At 49.7% G+C, this 16,820-nt stretch overlaps 1 protein-coding gene across 1 annotated transcript in view; it reads right to left on the bottom strand.

The window, feature by feature from the left end:
- Positions 1 to 16,820, bottom strand: part of Adcy2 (adenylate cyclase 2) — a gene marked incomplete at its 5' end in the record, with an annotated part of 357,231 nt that overhangs the window by 27,728 nt on the left and 312,683 nt on the right. The window contains 2 exons of the mRNA XM_015490394.2: positions 7,405 to 7,563; positions 12,599 to 12,683. Of these exons, the coding sequence (XP_015345880.2) occupies positions 7,405 to 7,563; positions 12,599 to 12,683 (244 nt within the window). The remainder of the gene's footprint in view (positions 1 to 7,404; positions 7,564 to 12,598; positions 12,684 to 16,820) is intronic.

The raw sequence follows: 16,820 nt of genomic DNA, 5'->3' as shown, positions 1-16,820 counted from the left end.
CCAAGTCCCACGAGGCTTGTGCTGTCATTCTTACCCACAGATGGGAAAACTGAGGCACAGAAAGTCTGGCCATGCGTGCAGTCCTCCCTTGTACAATCTACATTTACACGTTATCCTGAGTCTCCCAGATGACCATGGCTATGCTACCTGGATTTGGGGATAGCACGGAGCCCCCATCACCTGCAAATCTTGTGCCTTTATCTTTCTCTCTTCCCCTTGAGTTTTGAAGGTGTCTGGGGGTGGGAACAAGATGAAATGCAGGACTGAGTTGATTGGCAGTTTGGATCTGACACGTCCTCTCATTCTATAGCTCTTAACAGGAATGCATGGGGGAATCATCCATGGGTCTTCCAAGAAGGCAGATACATTGGCCTCCCACTGTTCAACAGAACCTCATCCCTGGGGCGATCCCTGGTCCCCTGGTCCTGAGACTCAGGGATTCCACAGGACTGTAAGTACTTGAAAGCAAGGGGACTTTTATGCTTTCTGAATTCTCTGGAGCCGACAAAACTTGCAGGGCATGGAGCCACACTCCTAATTCACCAGGGTCTCCCTCAGGCCTTTGGATTGGGCATGGGACTAGAGAGGACCGTGTGCTAAATGGTGGATGACCTGAGTTCCTCATACATCCAGAGATCTGGGGGTTGGGCTAAGACGGGTGGGCAACCCTTGAGGAGGTTTTGAAATCCAGGATCTGGAATGGGTGGCCCTTCTCAGCAGATAGCCACCGGAAAGTATCATTGAGCTTTGGAATCGAAAGTGAGTTTGATGTCCTCTCAATACTGGAGGCCCAAGATGGCTATAGTTAGGCTCCTAGTGGACTGTTTTTAGTATGAAGCCAAGGTCATGGACACCCTGATTCAGCTTAGGTACTCAGGGTCATAAACACCTGAGCATCTGCCCACTTACGTAACCTGTTGGCACTGGGCTTTCTTTGGCTGGCATATAAAATAGGTCTATGGAAAGACTCAGGTGGGCTAGCTGGGGGCTGCTGCTGCCCTTGAATAAAGCACGTCTATTATCCCAGCTGTGCCTCACATCTTCTTTCACCTGCCAGATCCCAAATCTGTTTCCCAGGGGTGAGCCTCCGCCTGACAAATATGCATCCACATACTCGCAATCCACCGAACAAGCTCAGCAAGAGGTCACCTCAAAGCAAGTGTTTCTATGCTCACTGTCCTTTCCGTTTATTCCTTTTTCATCTCCTATCCAGGATGAAAACCTGCGACAATCGCAAGGCTCTTCTTGCTACTCTGGGTGACGCAAGGTCCTCTCATCGACACTTAAGCATCGAGTCCAATGAGCAGTCAGAGCTGGACCTGGTTCAGTGTGTGGCCTTTGCCCTTCCTCAGGCTGGGCTGACACAGATGGGAAGGGCTCCAGTTGGCTTCTATTCCCTCTGCCTGGTTCTTCTAGTTCCCTGTCTTGTATCAGGTTTCACAAACCCTTCAGGGTAGTAATAGGGAAGAAAGACGTAACTGGGACTGGGGCTGTAGCTCAGCTGTAGAGCGCTTGCCTGGAGTACGATGGCGTGACGGACGGATGAGGCAGGACGGCTCTCCACTGACTGCATCTCCCCGCGCACCCACACCTGGCTTTCCTCCTGGTGGCTCATGGATTGTTAGCTCCTACTGCTTACCCCCCACCCCCGTCCCTAGATGCTGCACCCTCAAGCTGTGAGGAAGGTCATGTCTGCTCCTCCTGCTTGTCGTCACTCTCAGCCTGGGCTCTTGGGCTATTTTTCTGGCTTCTCTGCTGAGGTCCGCTCACCCTTCCAAACAGCTTTATAAAACAGGATCTGAGAAACCCCATGACAATTCTCTTTTTCTCCTTTGGTCCGTGAGCAACATTCAGTATTCTTTGCCCCTCAAATCCCGGCAGCCCAGGTACAGTCCTAACCACAGCTCCCAGTTCTGGGGCCCAGAGCCACCCTCAGCCTTGGCCCTGGCGTTTTCAGGTATCAGTACCGTCCATCAGAGCTTCCTAGGACCACTCAGAGACACAGTCATGGGCACATCCTAGACTGAGACGTTCTGGTCCATTCTCTAGTCCAGAGGTGAAGAAAGTCCCCACTGTCCTTTAGGGTGGGTCTCATTCCCACTACATTCTGTCCTCCAACCCTCTTTCAACTTCTAATCTCCTGGCCACATGTTGAAGGAACTACAGCTGGCTTCCAAGCATGGCATCTGTAAATCCTGCACCATGTTTAGCACTTCCTTTGGACATGAAAGCAACTGTCCCTTTGTATCACAGGCTGAAATTCATAGTAATACCCTGTCACACACACACACACACACACACACACACACCCTGGACTTGTCCCCTTGATCCTTGATGGTCTGCCATGACAGGTAGGAAACACCAGGTCTGAGAATGCAGACGTAAAAACACCTCCTAGAGACTAGAGTCCAGTTGGAGAGATAGCAAATATGGAGACATAACAACAAACTGCACGCAGTGCTGCTCAAGGCCCGGCAGCGATGGCCGGGGCTTCTCTGCAGGCTGGAGGGAGCCTGCTATGTTCTAGGAAATGTTTGGGACCTCATTAATTCCTGGATTTCCCAGCCTCCCAGTGGTGGTGCTCCCTCTTACTGATCCAGGCTGCATAACATGGGCTCCCACACTCGGACCTTTCCCACTGGTCTATGCAGGGACTACTTAGTACCCTGTGTCCCCGACTGTCAACTAGTACCTAGACAGTTAGAAAATACAACAGCATCTCCTGAAAGCCAAGTGCACTCTGGCCCGTCCCTCCCATGCATACAGAACGCTGTTAGGGGTTGAACTGGTGGTCCTGAGGCCCTTGTGGTTATCAGAGGAGGGAGCACTGTTTGCAAGTGGGGTTTCTCCCCAAATGTCTGAAGTGGCCTCTTCTTTTGATCAAATTTTGGCATTCTCAGAAAGAGGCTGTCTGGCTCAAAATGATCCATGATTCCCCATCACCGGAATTCAGCGAAGGGTCAATTTGGTGACAAAATGCAGCCTTCTTAAGAAGCGATGAGAACATTGTTGGCCTACGGTGCAGAGGATCCAGCAGATCACCTAAAACAGTGGGGGCTCCTGGCACGGCCTTGCTCCCAGCCTGAATGGGGGCCTGGGGCTGGACCTGCCCAAGAAAGTCACAGCTGACAGAGAATTTTCAGGAAGTTATAAGTGCAACTTCCCCAGGGGAAAGAGGAGGAGGAGGAGGCTGCAAAGCTAAGCTCAGGCACAAGTGGTTAGCTCTACGCATACGCAGTCCCAGCAGAGGCTTAGTGAACAGCATTTCATCCAAATAAAAGCTTTGTGGACTCGACTGTTACAGTGATGGAATCATTCTTAACTCCCTGTTTCTGAAGGGAAATTAATTTCTTTTGTACATATGTGCAGTGGGTAGGAGAATAAAATGACAGTCTAGAGGGTTCTTTGTGAGCATAGGTCATGGCATAAGGCATGCTATTGTTCTAGGATTGTTCCGGAAAACCATGGAGTGAAGGATGCCCAAGAACCTGCCCCTGATTCAAAAGGTGATCATCAACTATGGACTGTGTCTCAGAGGGATATGGACACTGCCTCCCTGGGGTCCCCCAGAGCCCTGACTCCTGGGTTCTGCCCCCAGAGACTGTTCAGGCTCAGGGCAGGTATTACACAAGGAGTCAGCTGCACCAATCAAGTGGGAAATGGCGCATGGATAGCTGATCTTAGGGAGGGAAACAAAACATGACACCAAGTCTGGTTGTTCTTCATTTGTTTTAGCTGTTGTTTTTCTGTGGTTTTGTTTTGTTGTTGTTGTTTGTTGGCAAAAGTCTTGTTTTCCTAGATTTTTTCCAAAAGACTCACAGGAAACATCACGAGGAGCTCATTGGAAGTGGGCTTGTGTGGTGGGTGTCCCCTGGCTGAAAGGCTGGTGTCCATGAACCCCTCATTCTCTGCATCCAGAGGCAGTGAACCCTCCACTCCCACCCAGCAGGACCCAGGGAGGCAGAGGCTGCCTGGAGTGCTTTGTCTCCAGTGTCACATGGAAAAGGATGACATTGGGTTTTGTTCTCCACTTTATTCAGGCCCTGAAAAGGTGGGGAAGGAAGTTTCCCTGAAAGCTTTTGATAAATCCCCAGACACAGAGATTCTCCAAGTTTTACAAGAGCTTGAGGTATTTGTTTAAAAGGTAGCGAAGTCTGAAGGTTGGTTACACACCAGCACAGCTCGAAAAGTCTTATGTGAATTATTGCTTCTAAAGTTAGTAGCACTAACCTCTGAGAGACTGGAGCTCAGGTCCAACAGCTAAGAGGTGCTGGACCTGGGCAGGAGCATTGCTCTGGGTCACCAGGAAGGGACCAGCAGGTGGAGGGAGGCTTCCACTGGACCCAGGAGCTGGCAGTTTTAACAGGAATGGGGGACCCTGCACTTGGAGAACTGCTGCTGTTGGCATTGGCCACTCTGCCCTGCCCTGCTGGAGTCTGCAGGAAGTGACGCCACTCCAGGGGGTCACAAGTCCATCACAGCTAGAGCTTCTGCTTGGACCGTCTTAGGCAGAGAGAGCTGAGCAGGGAGCGCCTGCTTGGTGCTAACATTGTGGAGGGGCAGAACCTCAAAGACAGCTAGACTCTTAAAAAACACAGGCCCCAGCCCTGTTTAGCTGTGAAGAGCCACTCACAGTAAGTCCTGCAGGGTTAGAAGTCCCTTGTTAGGTCAAGAAAATGGGTTCTTCTATCTAGGGACAATGTCACACTAGGACAGGAAGTCTGATGCCTTCCACAGGAGGCAGGAGCAGGAGTTTGCTATGGTTTATGTGCTCAGACGCGTCTCTTTGTGATCTTGCGAGCTGGGCAGTGGAACAGTGGCTTTGGAGTGTCTCTCTGGTGTACTGTCCCAGCTTTGGGAATCAGCGTCTGTTGTTCCACCCTCCTGAGTAGCCCACAGTGTCTGGGTCCTGAGAGAGATCCAAATGCTTTTCATTCACGTGGCCATTACGAGACATGGAGCCATTTGTGCCACGGTTGGGAGGCTCCACGGTTGTGCTCCTACGCATTTCCCTGGAGGGTTTGGGCTGGCCATGGTCAGGAGCACATCTGGGGATTTTGTTCCCCTAGGGAAGGAACAGCCACCTTCAAGAGCTACCACTCGGAGCGCAGTAGACAGACACTGGCCATCACAGGGGAGATTATCTTAGAGCTTAAAGGTGGGTTCCTGTGCACACACAGGGAGGTGGCTGTGGCAAGGCCCCCAGGGACCTTCTTTACTTGAGGAGGGAGGAAACAAAGCACAGAGCTGTTTTCATCTAAATGAGCTGATTTCCACTTTGTTCCTGAAGAGGTCCCCAACTGCCCAGACGCAGTGAGGCAGTAGCAAGAGCAGGACTCAGCCCAGGCTCCTGACTCTCAGCTCAGACTCATGATAGGTGGGGCCAGCCTGTCCCACGACATGGAGCCACCTGAGTGGGGAGGGCCACAGGAGATGCTGTGTGCCCTTTTAATACTTCAAATGGCAGCACTGATCAGGAGACTCAGAGAGAAGTGTCCACCCTCCCTCAGAGAACCTGAGGGTCATGCGAAGGGAAGGTGCTCCCTGCTCTGGGTCTCACCAGTGTGGACATGGGCCCTGTGCTCTGCTCTGTGAAGTGCCACCTCCCCTGAACACAGCACTGTGCAAACACGCTACACTCTACCCGACACCACTGCAAAGGAAGGAATATTTCTTCTCCCTTTACAAATGGGGGAACTGAGGTTCTGACCCCGGAAGAGACTGGCTCAAGGTCACAAGAGCAGACAGAGTTGGGGCTAAGATGTGAGCTCATGGCGTATAGCTGTACGCTTTTCTCTTCTTCCTCAACTAGGCTTTCTGTGTTATTTCTAAAGGGCAACCTTAGAATAAGCCAAGCAAACAGACAAGGCAGTCCAGCCCAGGAACACCATGGGGGAGGGCCAGACCTGTGGTTGCACCTTCACCACTACCTCTTCCTGTCTATCCCAAGGGCTCTTCCAAGTCTTCTCTAGGTGCTTTCTTGGTGCCAGGGGGAGAGTAGCCCCTAACAGCCTGGAATCTTCTCCCCATCTCTCTCCCTCCTCGACTCCATCTCCTGGCTAGTTTAGATTCAGAAGTCCCTTGCTCAGGGTGGCCATCCTGGACCCTGACCTTTGCACTCCCAGTGTCCTTGGACATAATAGGCTCCAGTACACAGGAGGAACCCAGGAGAGTGGCTGCTTCTGACCTGTTTGTCTCTACATCCAGGGCAATGCCAGCTGGGCCACAGGGCAACATGGGCAAGAACATACTGAACTTAAAACTGAATCGACAACAGATATTTGGCTCCTATATTGCTAATGACAATAGACAGCTCCTTAACAGGTACGGTGATTTTGTTTCCTGTGATGAACAGGCCAGTAGGCTGCTGATATACCTCCTGAGTGTAGAAAATACCAGGGGAGGAAATCGTTAAGGGCACAGCCTGGAAGGCTCCCATGCCCTGCACGCTCTCAGGGAGATGAGAGAGCTGGCCTGCAGCCCCTCACGCCCCCTGCACCGCATTCCCAATTGCCACTACACCTGCATGCCATAGAGAAGTGCTGTCCCACACCATGCTGCTTTGTATTCTGGTATCGTCTGGGTCGAGCTCATCTACTATTAGCTCATTTGTCAATGAGTTCCCTCTGCTACCCTCCCTGTCCACTCCTGAACCTCAGAGGCAATCTCCTAAGTGCAGTGATGGCTCCGAGTCTCTGCAGTCCTGAGCACAGGGATGTGCACTCAGCCCTTGCTCCTGTGCATGCTTTCAAAGGAAGTCTGTCTGCAGAGCTGTGTCTTGCTCTTGTAATTGGTGATCTCTGCAATCCCACGATGTTTCATTGCATAAACCTTTTCAGCATTTTAATGACAGCCTGGTCTTTTCAGCTCGAGCTAACTATCCATTCCCGTAATGTTCCATAAAATTCCCATTTCCATCCATTCATATGGACAGACTCAAGACTCTGTTCTTGTGTCGATAACTGCTAAATGCAGTGGGTCTCACAAATTATCTCATTATCTCTGAAATTCTAAGTTCCTTAAAAGGCTCTTGGGGAAGCTGGGAGCAAGGCGCCCTGGGCCTGCAGGCTGCATGGCTGATCAAGGACTCTTGATTGGGCTCCATCATGGCTGGTGAGGAAGGAGTCCCCCACACCAGGAGAGGGAAGTAGCCACTTTGGGGGGGCATATTTAGAACGGCAGCACCTCAGAATGCACATTTAGAACTTTACATAAAACCTTGCATAATGAATCAACCCCTTGCTCAGACGCTGGGTGATTCTAATGCCCTATTCTCAGCTGATGTCTCTTGACCAATCAGCATGCTCTTGAAAGTGACAGTTCCAGGCCAGCTGTGCACATGTGCGAAGTCCCACCGCACCCAAGTTCCTCCTGCCCCGCCCCGGCCCAACCCCAGGGGCTGACCTCGTTCTTGAGGCTCCGGGCCAGGAAGTGCTCGGCCACGTGTGCGGGAAGCACGTTCTCCAGCAGCACGCGGTTCAGGTTCTCCATGGTCTCGATCTCCTCCCGCTCTTTTTTGAACTTGTTCTTCCATAAGAAGTCTAACCTACAGTAATATTCATTCTGTTACAAGAGGACACAGAGGTAAAGAAACAATAGGCATCGTGTCCTGCCAGAGAGTGGAGGTTTTAAAGAGAAAACAAAAAGAACAAAACCAAACTGTAAAAAGAACCCCCAAGCAGAATTGTCACCCTCCCCACAAAGCCCTCGGTCCCCCAAAATGACCCTCAATCAGCCTCTCACACGGTTTTGCCAGAACAGGTGAAGTGACAAACAAGCTGCAGGAGCCAGGAATGAGCTATTTGGGTGGCTCATGGGTCAAAATGACAGTGAGGCTTCCCCCCCTGGTTAAAGATGGCTTCAAGTGTGTGTGTGTGTGTGTGTGTGTGTGTGTGTGTGTGTTTCATAGTAGAATATTAATGATGGAAAATGAAAGATCCAAAGTAGAAAAAGTGTCTTGGTCAATGTTTTGCATTAAAAAAAAATGCTGTTCCTTGGTAGCAGTTCTCCTTTAGTATTTGTGAACCAGTTTGCCCCTACATGAATTAAGTAATTAAGAGTTCATTGTAAGATATGGATTTTTTCATTGAGGATTGCCTTGTACATAGGAGAATTCCATTATATGTGGACTAAAGCATGTGATGATACCATTTAATTAAGATAGTGCCTGCTAGTGAGAACATCTGTGTTCATGTTTTATAATGCACTAAAATATGATGCTTTTTAAAATTCAGTTATCATCATATTATAGAAATGGAGAAGCCTATTTACCAACAAGGGTGCTTTTGGTCTTGGCATCACTTTGTGCTTCCTGGGATTTAATAATTCACTATAATGAAAGAGCCTTGGCTGAGCCCCTCTGGCACAGGAGGGCTTAGGGGAGAGGGTGTATTTCAGCACACACAGCAACTTTGTGACAGGCAAATACAAAGAAGAGCCACATGCAGTGCTTTGTTAGTTCTGTTGGTTTGGTCAATTAGAACAATGACAGTATAAAATATAACAACACACACACACACACACACACACACACACACACACTTACATGCACACACTCATGCACAAATGGGAGTTTTTGAAAATCTGCATTTTCAAATCTGAAATCATCAGCCGTGTTGTGTGTGATGTACCCAAACACATTCCTCCTCCTCCTCTGGTGTGGCATTTATTTTACCTCATGTAGAAAGACATTTTCAAAATAGACTACAAGCCAGATATTTTGAAGGTGTGTTTACATTCAAGGTTTTATGCTAATGCCAAGTTCACCACCCACTGTCCTAACAAAGCCCATGTTATGCACTCACCAGAAAGGCCCTCTGACCTGGAGGACAGACTATTTACTTGGATTTGGGTGGGTAAAGCAGTGAGGCTGGTTTTAAACTAAAGCAGCAGAGTTAATATGGGGGGGGGGATTGATAAGACAGAGAACACATCCAAATCAGGCCCCAAGGCAGGAGCAGCAGCAGAAGCACCCGCAGAGAGCCTACTCCGGCAGCAACCCGCTACAAATTAGAGTGTTTTAGTTAGTTTTCTGTTACTGTAACAAAAGGCTTGTGAGCCACAACAAGATGTCACTCAGGTTTTGCAAGAGGCTGCTACCACAGCATAGGCAAGGCCTCTGTCGGTCTCCTACTAAAAAGAGATCAGTATTTTGGCACCAGCTGCACTGGGCAAAAGTGATATTTTCCCTCATCTTTCTTCTTCTTTTTTTTCTTTAATTGGTTTTTTAATATATGACAGCAGAATGCATCACAATTCTTATTATACATGTAGAATAATTTTTTATACCTCTGTTTCCCTCATCCTTCTACCTATTTCTATGGTTTATGGCTTCAGTGTATCCCCCAAAGGGTTATGGGCTGGAAGTTTGGACCTCAGTGCAGTGTCGAATTTTTAAGAGGTGGCTCAGAGGAAGGCCTTTACGTCATTGGGAGTTTGCCCTTGGAAGGGACTGTGGGAACTTAGCCTCCTGTTTTTGATCTAATCTCTTGCTCACATTTATGCAATCACCATGATATGATTCAGGCCCTCTCTTGTCTTTATAAAGTTAGCTTGTTTCAGTACAATTCTATACCATCTATCTGTATCTTTAATCAATCTATCTATCCATCCATCCACCTACCTACCTATCTGCCTACCTATCTAACCTATTACCTTCTAAGCAATGCAATCTGCTTTTGAAGTCTCTCCTTTATGTTTGAGTAGCTATTATTATAGAAACTCTTGTGGAAAGACCCCAAAGGAAGACAAATGTTTCTACCCTAAATCAGTTGTAATGAATTGAGTAGTATTCCCAAGTTTCAGGTCCTAACTGCTGGTATATATAAATGTGACCTCATGTGGAAACAAGGTATTTGTTGATGTCATTAAGTTAAGGATCTCGGGTGATCCCCAAATCCTAAAAGAACTCAAGTTCTTACAAGAGAAGAGAGAGGGAGATCTGACACAGAGACACAGGCAGGCCTGTGAGGATCCAGCAGAGGTCAAGCCTGCCCAGGGACTGTCCAGAGCTGAGAGGGGGAGCTGGGGCTCTCGGGCCACCTCACGTGCAGCAGCGGGAGAGCCCGCAGGCTTCCCTGGGCCTCCAGCCCTGCCCAGTGGCCCTGCCTCTCTTCTCGTCTCTGGATTCTGTCTGGAGCTGCTCCATGCATTTTGGAGGCCTCTTGGAGCTCCCAGGGCCTCATTCTGCTGGGACATTCATGACAGCCTCAGGGCGGTTCCATGCTCTGTCTAGTTCTGAAAACCCCCGAGGAGCTAGAACACTTTCCTTCTTTCTGTAGGTGCAAGGCAGGAGTCTCTGGGCTGGGCTACAGGGCAGTGTGCCATGCTGCTGACCCTTGGACTCTGAGCTCTCCCCCAAGATGTGGTCAGCCTCCCTCCCTGTCAGGCCACCTGCCCGTTTCCCATGGTGACTGCACCCCACTGGGAAAGCAGAGCCTCCCAGAGAGCAAGTGCTTCCTCTGTATGCAGGTGACACACAGCTTCTCCCTTCATCAAAAGAGGGCTGGAGCTGGCTCATGCTTCAATCTAGACTCGATTTTAGTACGGAGGGTGGTACTGCAGACTTTGTATGAGAGATGTGCAGTGTTCTCATTAACGTGACTTAGGTACCTGGAGCAGTAGATATAGCCAGGTACTAATTTGCTCAGAAAGCAAGTTCATCTCTGTCATTTCAAAAAAGATGGTCATTGGGTAGGGCGACCCTTGGGACAAGTGACAATGCAGAAAATGTGGAAATGTCCACACTATCATTTAGTAAACCTATCAGGAAACACTCAGGGCCATGAATGCTTTGGCTATGCTGAGCCCTATTTCCAATGTGGGGCGGTCATTTGTAACATACAAGTGATTTGGGACATGTGTACAGAGGCACCGCGTCATAGACATCAAAGTTGTAGCCCTGAGGACCTGGGACCTTAATGACTCATTTCAGGGTGTGGACGAAGGTCTGCCTCCTGGCCCACCTTGGTGTTCCATAGTGCCACACACAGACAAGGTAACAGGTAACCAGCTATGGCCCAGTGACTATGAAGAGTAAGTCATCTTTTAGGGAGCCACAGCTTCCTAGGCCCTTGGAGAGTCACAGTACTTATTGCTACAGTAATGGCACCAACACAGTGGTGTCCAATCAGTGTCTAACCACAGCCCTGAATACGTTTGATTACATTAGACCAGTTGAAGAGGAGGACCTCTTGTCAGCCTTTGGCCTCAAGCACCACCATGTGGCATGGAATGTCGGGAGTCTCGACGACTAAATACAACAGGAGCATTTAATTTGACTCTGGGTTCTTAACGTGCTGGTGAAGTGATCCTAGTGATGGTTCTGCAGGAGGGACCAGGACAAAGCATGACCAGTGGGACACGGAGGAAGGGTGGTCCCACCAGGGGACAGTGGCTCCTGAGGAATGGCCACCGAGGGGTTGCTCTGCAAGGAGCCTATTCATCACCATCTAATGACAGGGTTTCTGAGGAAGGACATGTCTGTGCTGTGAGTAAGAGCAGCAAGTTGATCAGTAGTGAGGAACAAACCAGCCAATGAGAAACGGGGAAAGTAATGAGAAATACAGCCTGGAGCAGCCTGTCCAACCACAAGCCCTGGGAATCAGAAAGGGAGACATGCTGAAGGCAGAGCCAGGGTGGGCCGAGGGGCTGGGGTGGGAAGGAAGGGGTCTTCCATGGCTTTACAGGCCAGGACAGCTCAGCCCAGGGACTACTGCAGTGTTAGCTCCTAGGGAAAGACACAGATCACACTGATTGGGTGGGTAGGTCGGTTCCAGATGTGGGGATGAGGGGGACAGGTGCAGGCCCTGCCCATCTGTGCAATGCCTAACAGCTTCTGGGCAGGGGAACTGGAGGCCAGATCCGAACTCACAGGTCTTACAGGGCCTCTCAGTTAACATGACTGTTTAATAATGCACACAGTTCAGTCAGCGTCCCCTCTTAATTGGTTATTGCCAAATGGCATTTGCCCTGCCCATATCACAGGACTCAGAGCAGATACTGGCAGAGGACAGCTGCCTGACTTCAGGTAATACTGTCGTCTGATTGGCCTGGTACATAGGAAGAAGAAGAGTATTTCTTAAAATTCTGCATCTTCAGCCTCTCCTAGGAGAACAGAAGAAGGTAGAGGGCCCAAGGGGGGAGGAGCAGTTTCATCCACATCACAAAATAAAAATTTTTAACAGAGAGTGGTTACAAATGGCAGCAGAAGTATCCCATCCCCTCCAAACAGAAGAAGCACCGATCCATCCTGACGTACACATGGAAACCCAGCCAAGGGTGTTTCCCAAATACAATCAGCTGTTTGGAATCCATGGGGGATGCTTTTGGGGCTTATGCACATACAAAATTTATTTTTGGATTTCGCAGGAAATCAGTTGATTCATATTCCTGGCATTTACAATGTTTACCTCTTGTGGGAAAAGGGACTTTCCCTGCAGTTGCATCTAGCCCACACCCTGTGCTACCCACTTTTCTCCTGTGTGATGATTCTGTTTTTTTTTTTTTTTAAGAATTTGTATGAAAGAACTACAGTGCACACCAGCGGAGCATGATGAACCTGCACTCAGAGGTGTTCTATAAGGAGCAGACTCCTTACCTGTCTACCCAGAACGAGCAGCGTGATGAAGAAGATAGAGAGAGACACGGAGCCCATGGTCTTCAGGTCCTTCCAAATGCCTGGTCTAGTAAAAAAGCAAACAAACAGCCGACAGACAGACGTCAACAAAACAACATGCACACAGGGCTTAGAATCCAAGCGCCAACAAACCTGAGAACCCCCCGGTGCATGTCTGGAATCCACCCCACCAAATGCACATTTCAAATGTGTCTCCAGACCAGATGCACCAAAGTACAAAATCAAACAAAAACCAACCTCCCAAATTTGAAAGCACAAAAAAGAAAAAATAATTCCAAGTTAATACAGACTCTTACTCTTTATTCGATTCTAACAAATGTGAAAGGGAGGACGAGCAGAATGTTAATATCATTTTCTGTCTACATTTGGGATCAGTATAAGTGGTATGTGGGTTCTTCAGTGTTTTCATTCGTGCTCACAGAAGGAGACGGATGACTGAAACTGTGAATCCTATGAGGTATGGGGAACTTATTGTCTACACGCTCCTCCCACTTATGAATCACACAGTTTCACATGACTTTCTATCTCGAGCCAGTTCTTACTCGTTTTCATATGACTTTGGATCAGAGATGGAAAGCCCGTACCCTGCCTGTTGCCTTCAGGTCCAGGCAGACATTTGTCACTCATCCTGGCCACGCCCAGCCAGTGACGGACAGCACATGTGTGCTGGTGCAGGAGAGTCTGCTGCCCTTCCCAGGGAAGTCCTGCATGGGCTGACAAGTGAGTATTTCCCACATCTAACTGCAAGGAAGGCCTGAACATAGAAGGGCACCTGTCACAGAAGCAGCATAGAGTAGGTTTAATGGAGTTCAGGCCATCGCTTCCTGCTCTGGTGGCCTTGTTTTGTGATTTTTCTGGTTCCTGCATAGAGTTGGAAGGTGAATGAGGTACTAAGAGAACTTGGTGTGAAACTGAAGAGCTCAGGTGGATTGTGAGGTGGGAGAGCCTGGAGTGGGATCCTGAGCTGGGAGACCCTGGACAAACCTGTCAACACCTCAGTTTCCTCATCTGTCAAAGAGTCTTGATGCCTGCCTTAGGACTGGTGAGGGCAGCGCAGCAGATGCACTAATAAACCTGCACAAGTGACGCAGAGAGGGCTCTTCATCAGTGCCACTCCTGATGTCTAGTGTTAACTGCAGGCCGATAAGGGAAGGGGTGGGGCTGGGAAGAGCTGGAGAAAAAGATGAGGACGTCCATATCAGCAAATCTCACGGACAGACTGAAAGAGCCACGTGCAGAGGAAGGACTCCTGTGGGAGCCAGGAGACATGATCACCCAGTGCCAGGGTGTTATGGCCTTGGAAACCCAAGAACCCTCCAGAAAGGTCGTGCTTGCATCAAGGCTCCTTGCTCCCTATGGAACCTGCCACCTGCTATGGGTTGGAAGAGTCCATGCTCAGCCACCAGGGGCAGGTCTCTGTCTCTGAGGGTGGCGTGGATGGCGTCTCACCAGGACTGACTTCTTGAAATGGAGCTGCTCCTCTCTGGGCCAGTGACAGTCATTTCAGCTGTGCTGTCTAAAAGCAACGCTGAACTCGGTGAATTGTAAACCCTTTCTTCTACACGTACTGCAGAGACACTACTGACTGGCTAGTGAAAGCAGTGCCCACCAACTGGCGCCCTAAAGCTGGTACTGGCTTCCGGTTCTCGTGTTGTTTCATGAGCATCACATGACTTGGGAACTCCAAAGGGCCAGAGAAAGAAGCTATGCCATCCCCCATCCCACCTGTTACCACTAAAAGCTCAAACAAAGAGTAAAATGCTAACGCCCAGGTCGGGATTTTGCAGCAGCTTCACCCGTGTAACGAATCCAAGCTCAGCTTCCATCTGCATTCCCACACAAGGGACCGATTGTCCCAAAACTACAGAGCCAGCTCAGGTCCTCCACACTGATGGCCAGCAGAGCCGGGCCCCCCTTATGCACCTTAGGTCCTGAGTGGCTTTCAGTTAACACACAGAATGTGTCTACAAGCCACCTGCTGTGGGAGATCCTTTCTGTGGACTCTTCACATTAATGCATTTTGAACCTTGGTTTGCAGGGAGAACCTGCCCCACCTCCCTCCCCAGATCTTGCACCTGACTTAAAGTAGTGGTGGGTGAAAGTAGGAATGTAGAGGAAGCAAGAGACAAGGGCAGCCTCGCTTGCTGGTCTGGGGAGAGGATGGGAGAAAACAGACCTAAACAGGCCTCAGAAGTAGCAAGACCCAAACGGCCTGCAGATCACTGGGCGTCCGTGTGCAGACACCTCTTCTGAAACTCTCTGTCCACAAGGAGGGTTCTGTTGTACTTTCTAAGATTTTACTCAGATTTCTCAAAAATTTCTTTTAGTTAGCAACGGGGGCTGCTGTCGTCTACCAGAGGTCTTGTCCCCACCGAGGGCCACTCATAAGCAGATCCTGCTATGGCTCTTGAAGTCTGAGTGACAAATTCTCCATCCTTGTAGAATTCTTTGTAGACTGGGTGCAGGTGGGTGAGGTGGGCAGTTAGGGGGTGCACAGTGGGGATCTGGAGGAGATGACCAAGGCCCTGTGGCATCTCCCCCAAGTCCTGTCCAGCCTGCGGATCACCGTGAGTTTCCTAGGACTGCTGTAACAGGACACCGTGGCCGAGTGGCTCAAACCAACAGAAATGCATTGTTCGGTAGTTTTGGAGCCTGGAAGTTTGCAATCCAGGTGCCCGCAGGGCCACACTGCTCTGGAACCTGTAGGGAGCCCTGCCCCGCCTGTCCCAGCTTCTGGGCTTTGCTGGTCATCTCTGGAGCCCTTTGGCTCGCTGCTGCATCACTCCTGTGCCCACATGGTGATTGCCCTGTGTGTCTGCCTCTTCCCATGTCCATCTTCTTGTGAGGACACCAGCCACACTGGATCAGGGGGGTCCACTTCACTCTGGCATGACCGCAGCTTAATTACATCTGCAACTACCTTATTTCCAAGTAAGTTACATTTTGAGTAACTGGGGTTCAAACTTCAACCTGTCTTCTTTTGGGGGGCACAATTCAACCCCTAATCAGGTTAGCCTTTTGTATAGAAACGAGAGCCAGCTGTACCGAGCACTCTGTTGCCCTCATGTTTGAAGAGTAAGATCTGCTTTGGACTCTGCCATGTCGGGTGCTGCCATTGCTGAGGTATGAAGTGCGGAGGAAGCAGCCAGTGTAACTGGAAGGTTCTAACTTTGATTTCCAGCAAGGGGACAGGGCAGTCACGGTGCAGCCCAGTACGCTTTCTTTCTATCTGAAAATTAGACTCCAGGGATTCAGGCTCCCAGACACGCCTGCAGCACAGGGTAATGTGCAGCTGGCTCTCTGCCTGAGGCTGGTGCAGAGCAATCTTCCTGGCCCACAAGTTTCAGGGGCTCTAAAGAGCAACATGCCCTAAGGAACAGGCTGAGAGGGTGGAGGGACGACCCGGTGACCCAGCCGCTGACCTAAATGCAAAGAAGGCGAGTAAAACAGGACACTTGTGTTATTCTTAGGAGGAAAGCAGTCTAGCATACAGACACAAAAAGATGAGTTTACTTTTAAAACTTTGCATTTTTCTAGGTAAAATAAAATCTTTTTTTTTTTTTTTAATGGAAAGTCCCCAAACAAACCTAGTTTCTGTTATGCTGCAATGAGCAGACAGATTGCAGTAAAATCAGGTCTTTTCAGCTCTTTGGAGGATATAATTAGTCTGACCCTGGGGACACGGACCCCCAGACCCATGGTATAAAGCTGAAGCCAAGACGGGGGCACTGTCCCTGTTGCCACCCACCCTCACCCTCACCCTCAGGGTCTTTAGGAGGGGTATCTTTTGGCTTTCTAGGCTATCTCTGTGCCACACCACAATCCTGACTTTGCCAATGAGAAGTGCCTGGATTCCTGGGAGCCCTAATGTCAGATGATGCAGAAAGGGGGGTTTTGTGTAATATGATGAAGTTTCTGCATCTGACTTGGCACAGGCTGTGGACTAAACCACCTGACCAGAAGATAGGACTGTCAGAGCAAAGCAAAGCAACCCCCCAGAAACATGCTGGGGTTAAAATGAATAAGGGAAAACAGAGGCAGCCCCCGGCTGTCGCTGCATCCTCATCCAGGTCTGGTTTGGGTGGGGGGCTGCTGAGATGCATGGAGTCCTTCATCACCATGGTCCCACCTGCTGTTTCAGCATCCTGATGAGCTCTTGGGGCTCTCCTCCCCCCCCCCCCCC

The sequence above is a fragment of the Marmota marmota genome, unplaced genomic scaffold (assembly GCF_001458135.2).
Source record: "Marmota marmota marmota unplaced genomic scaffold, marMar, whole genome shotgun sequence".
NCBI lineage: Eukaryota > Metazoa > Chordata > Mammalia > Rodentia > Sciuridae > Marmota > Marmota marmota.
This window is presented reverse-complemented; position numbering and strand designations above follow the sequence as displayed.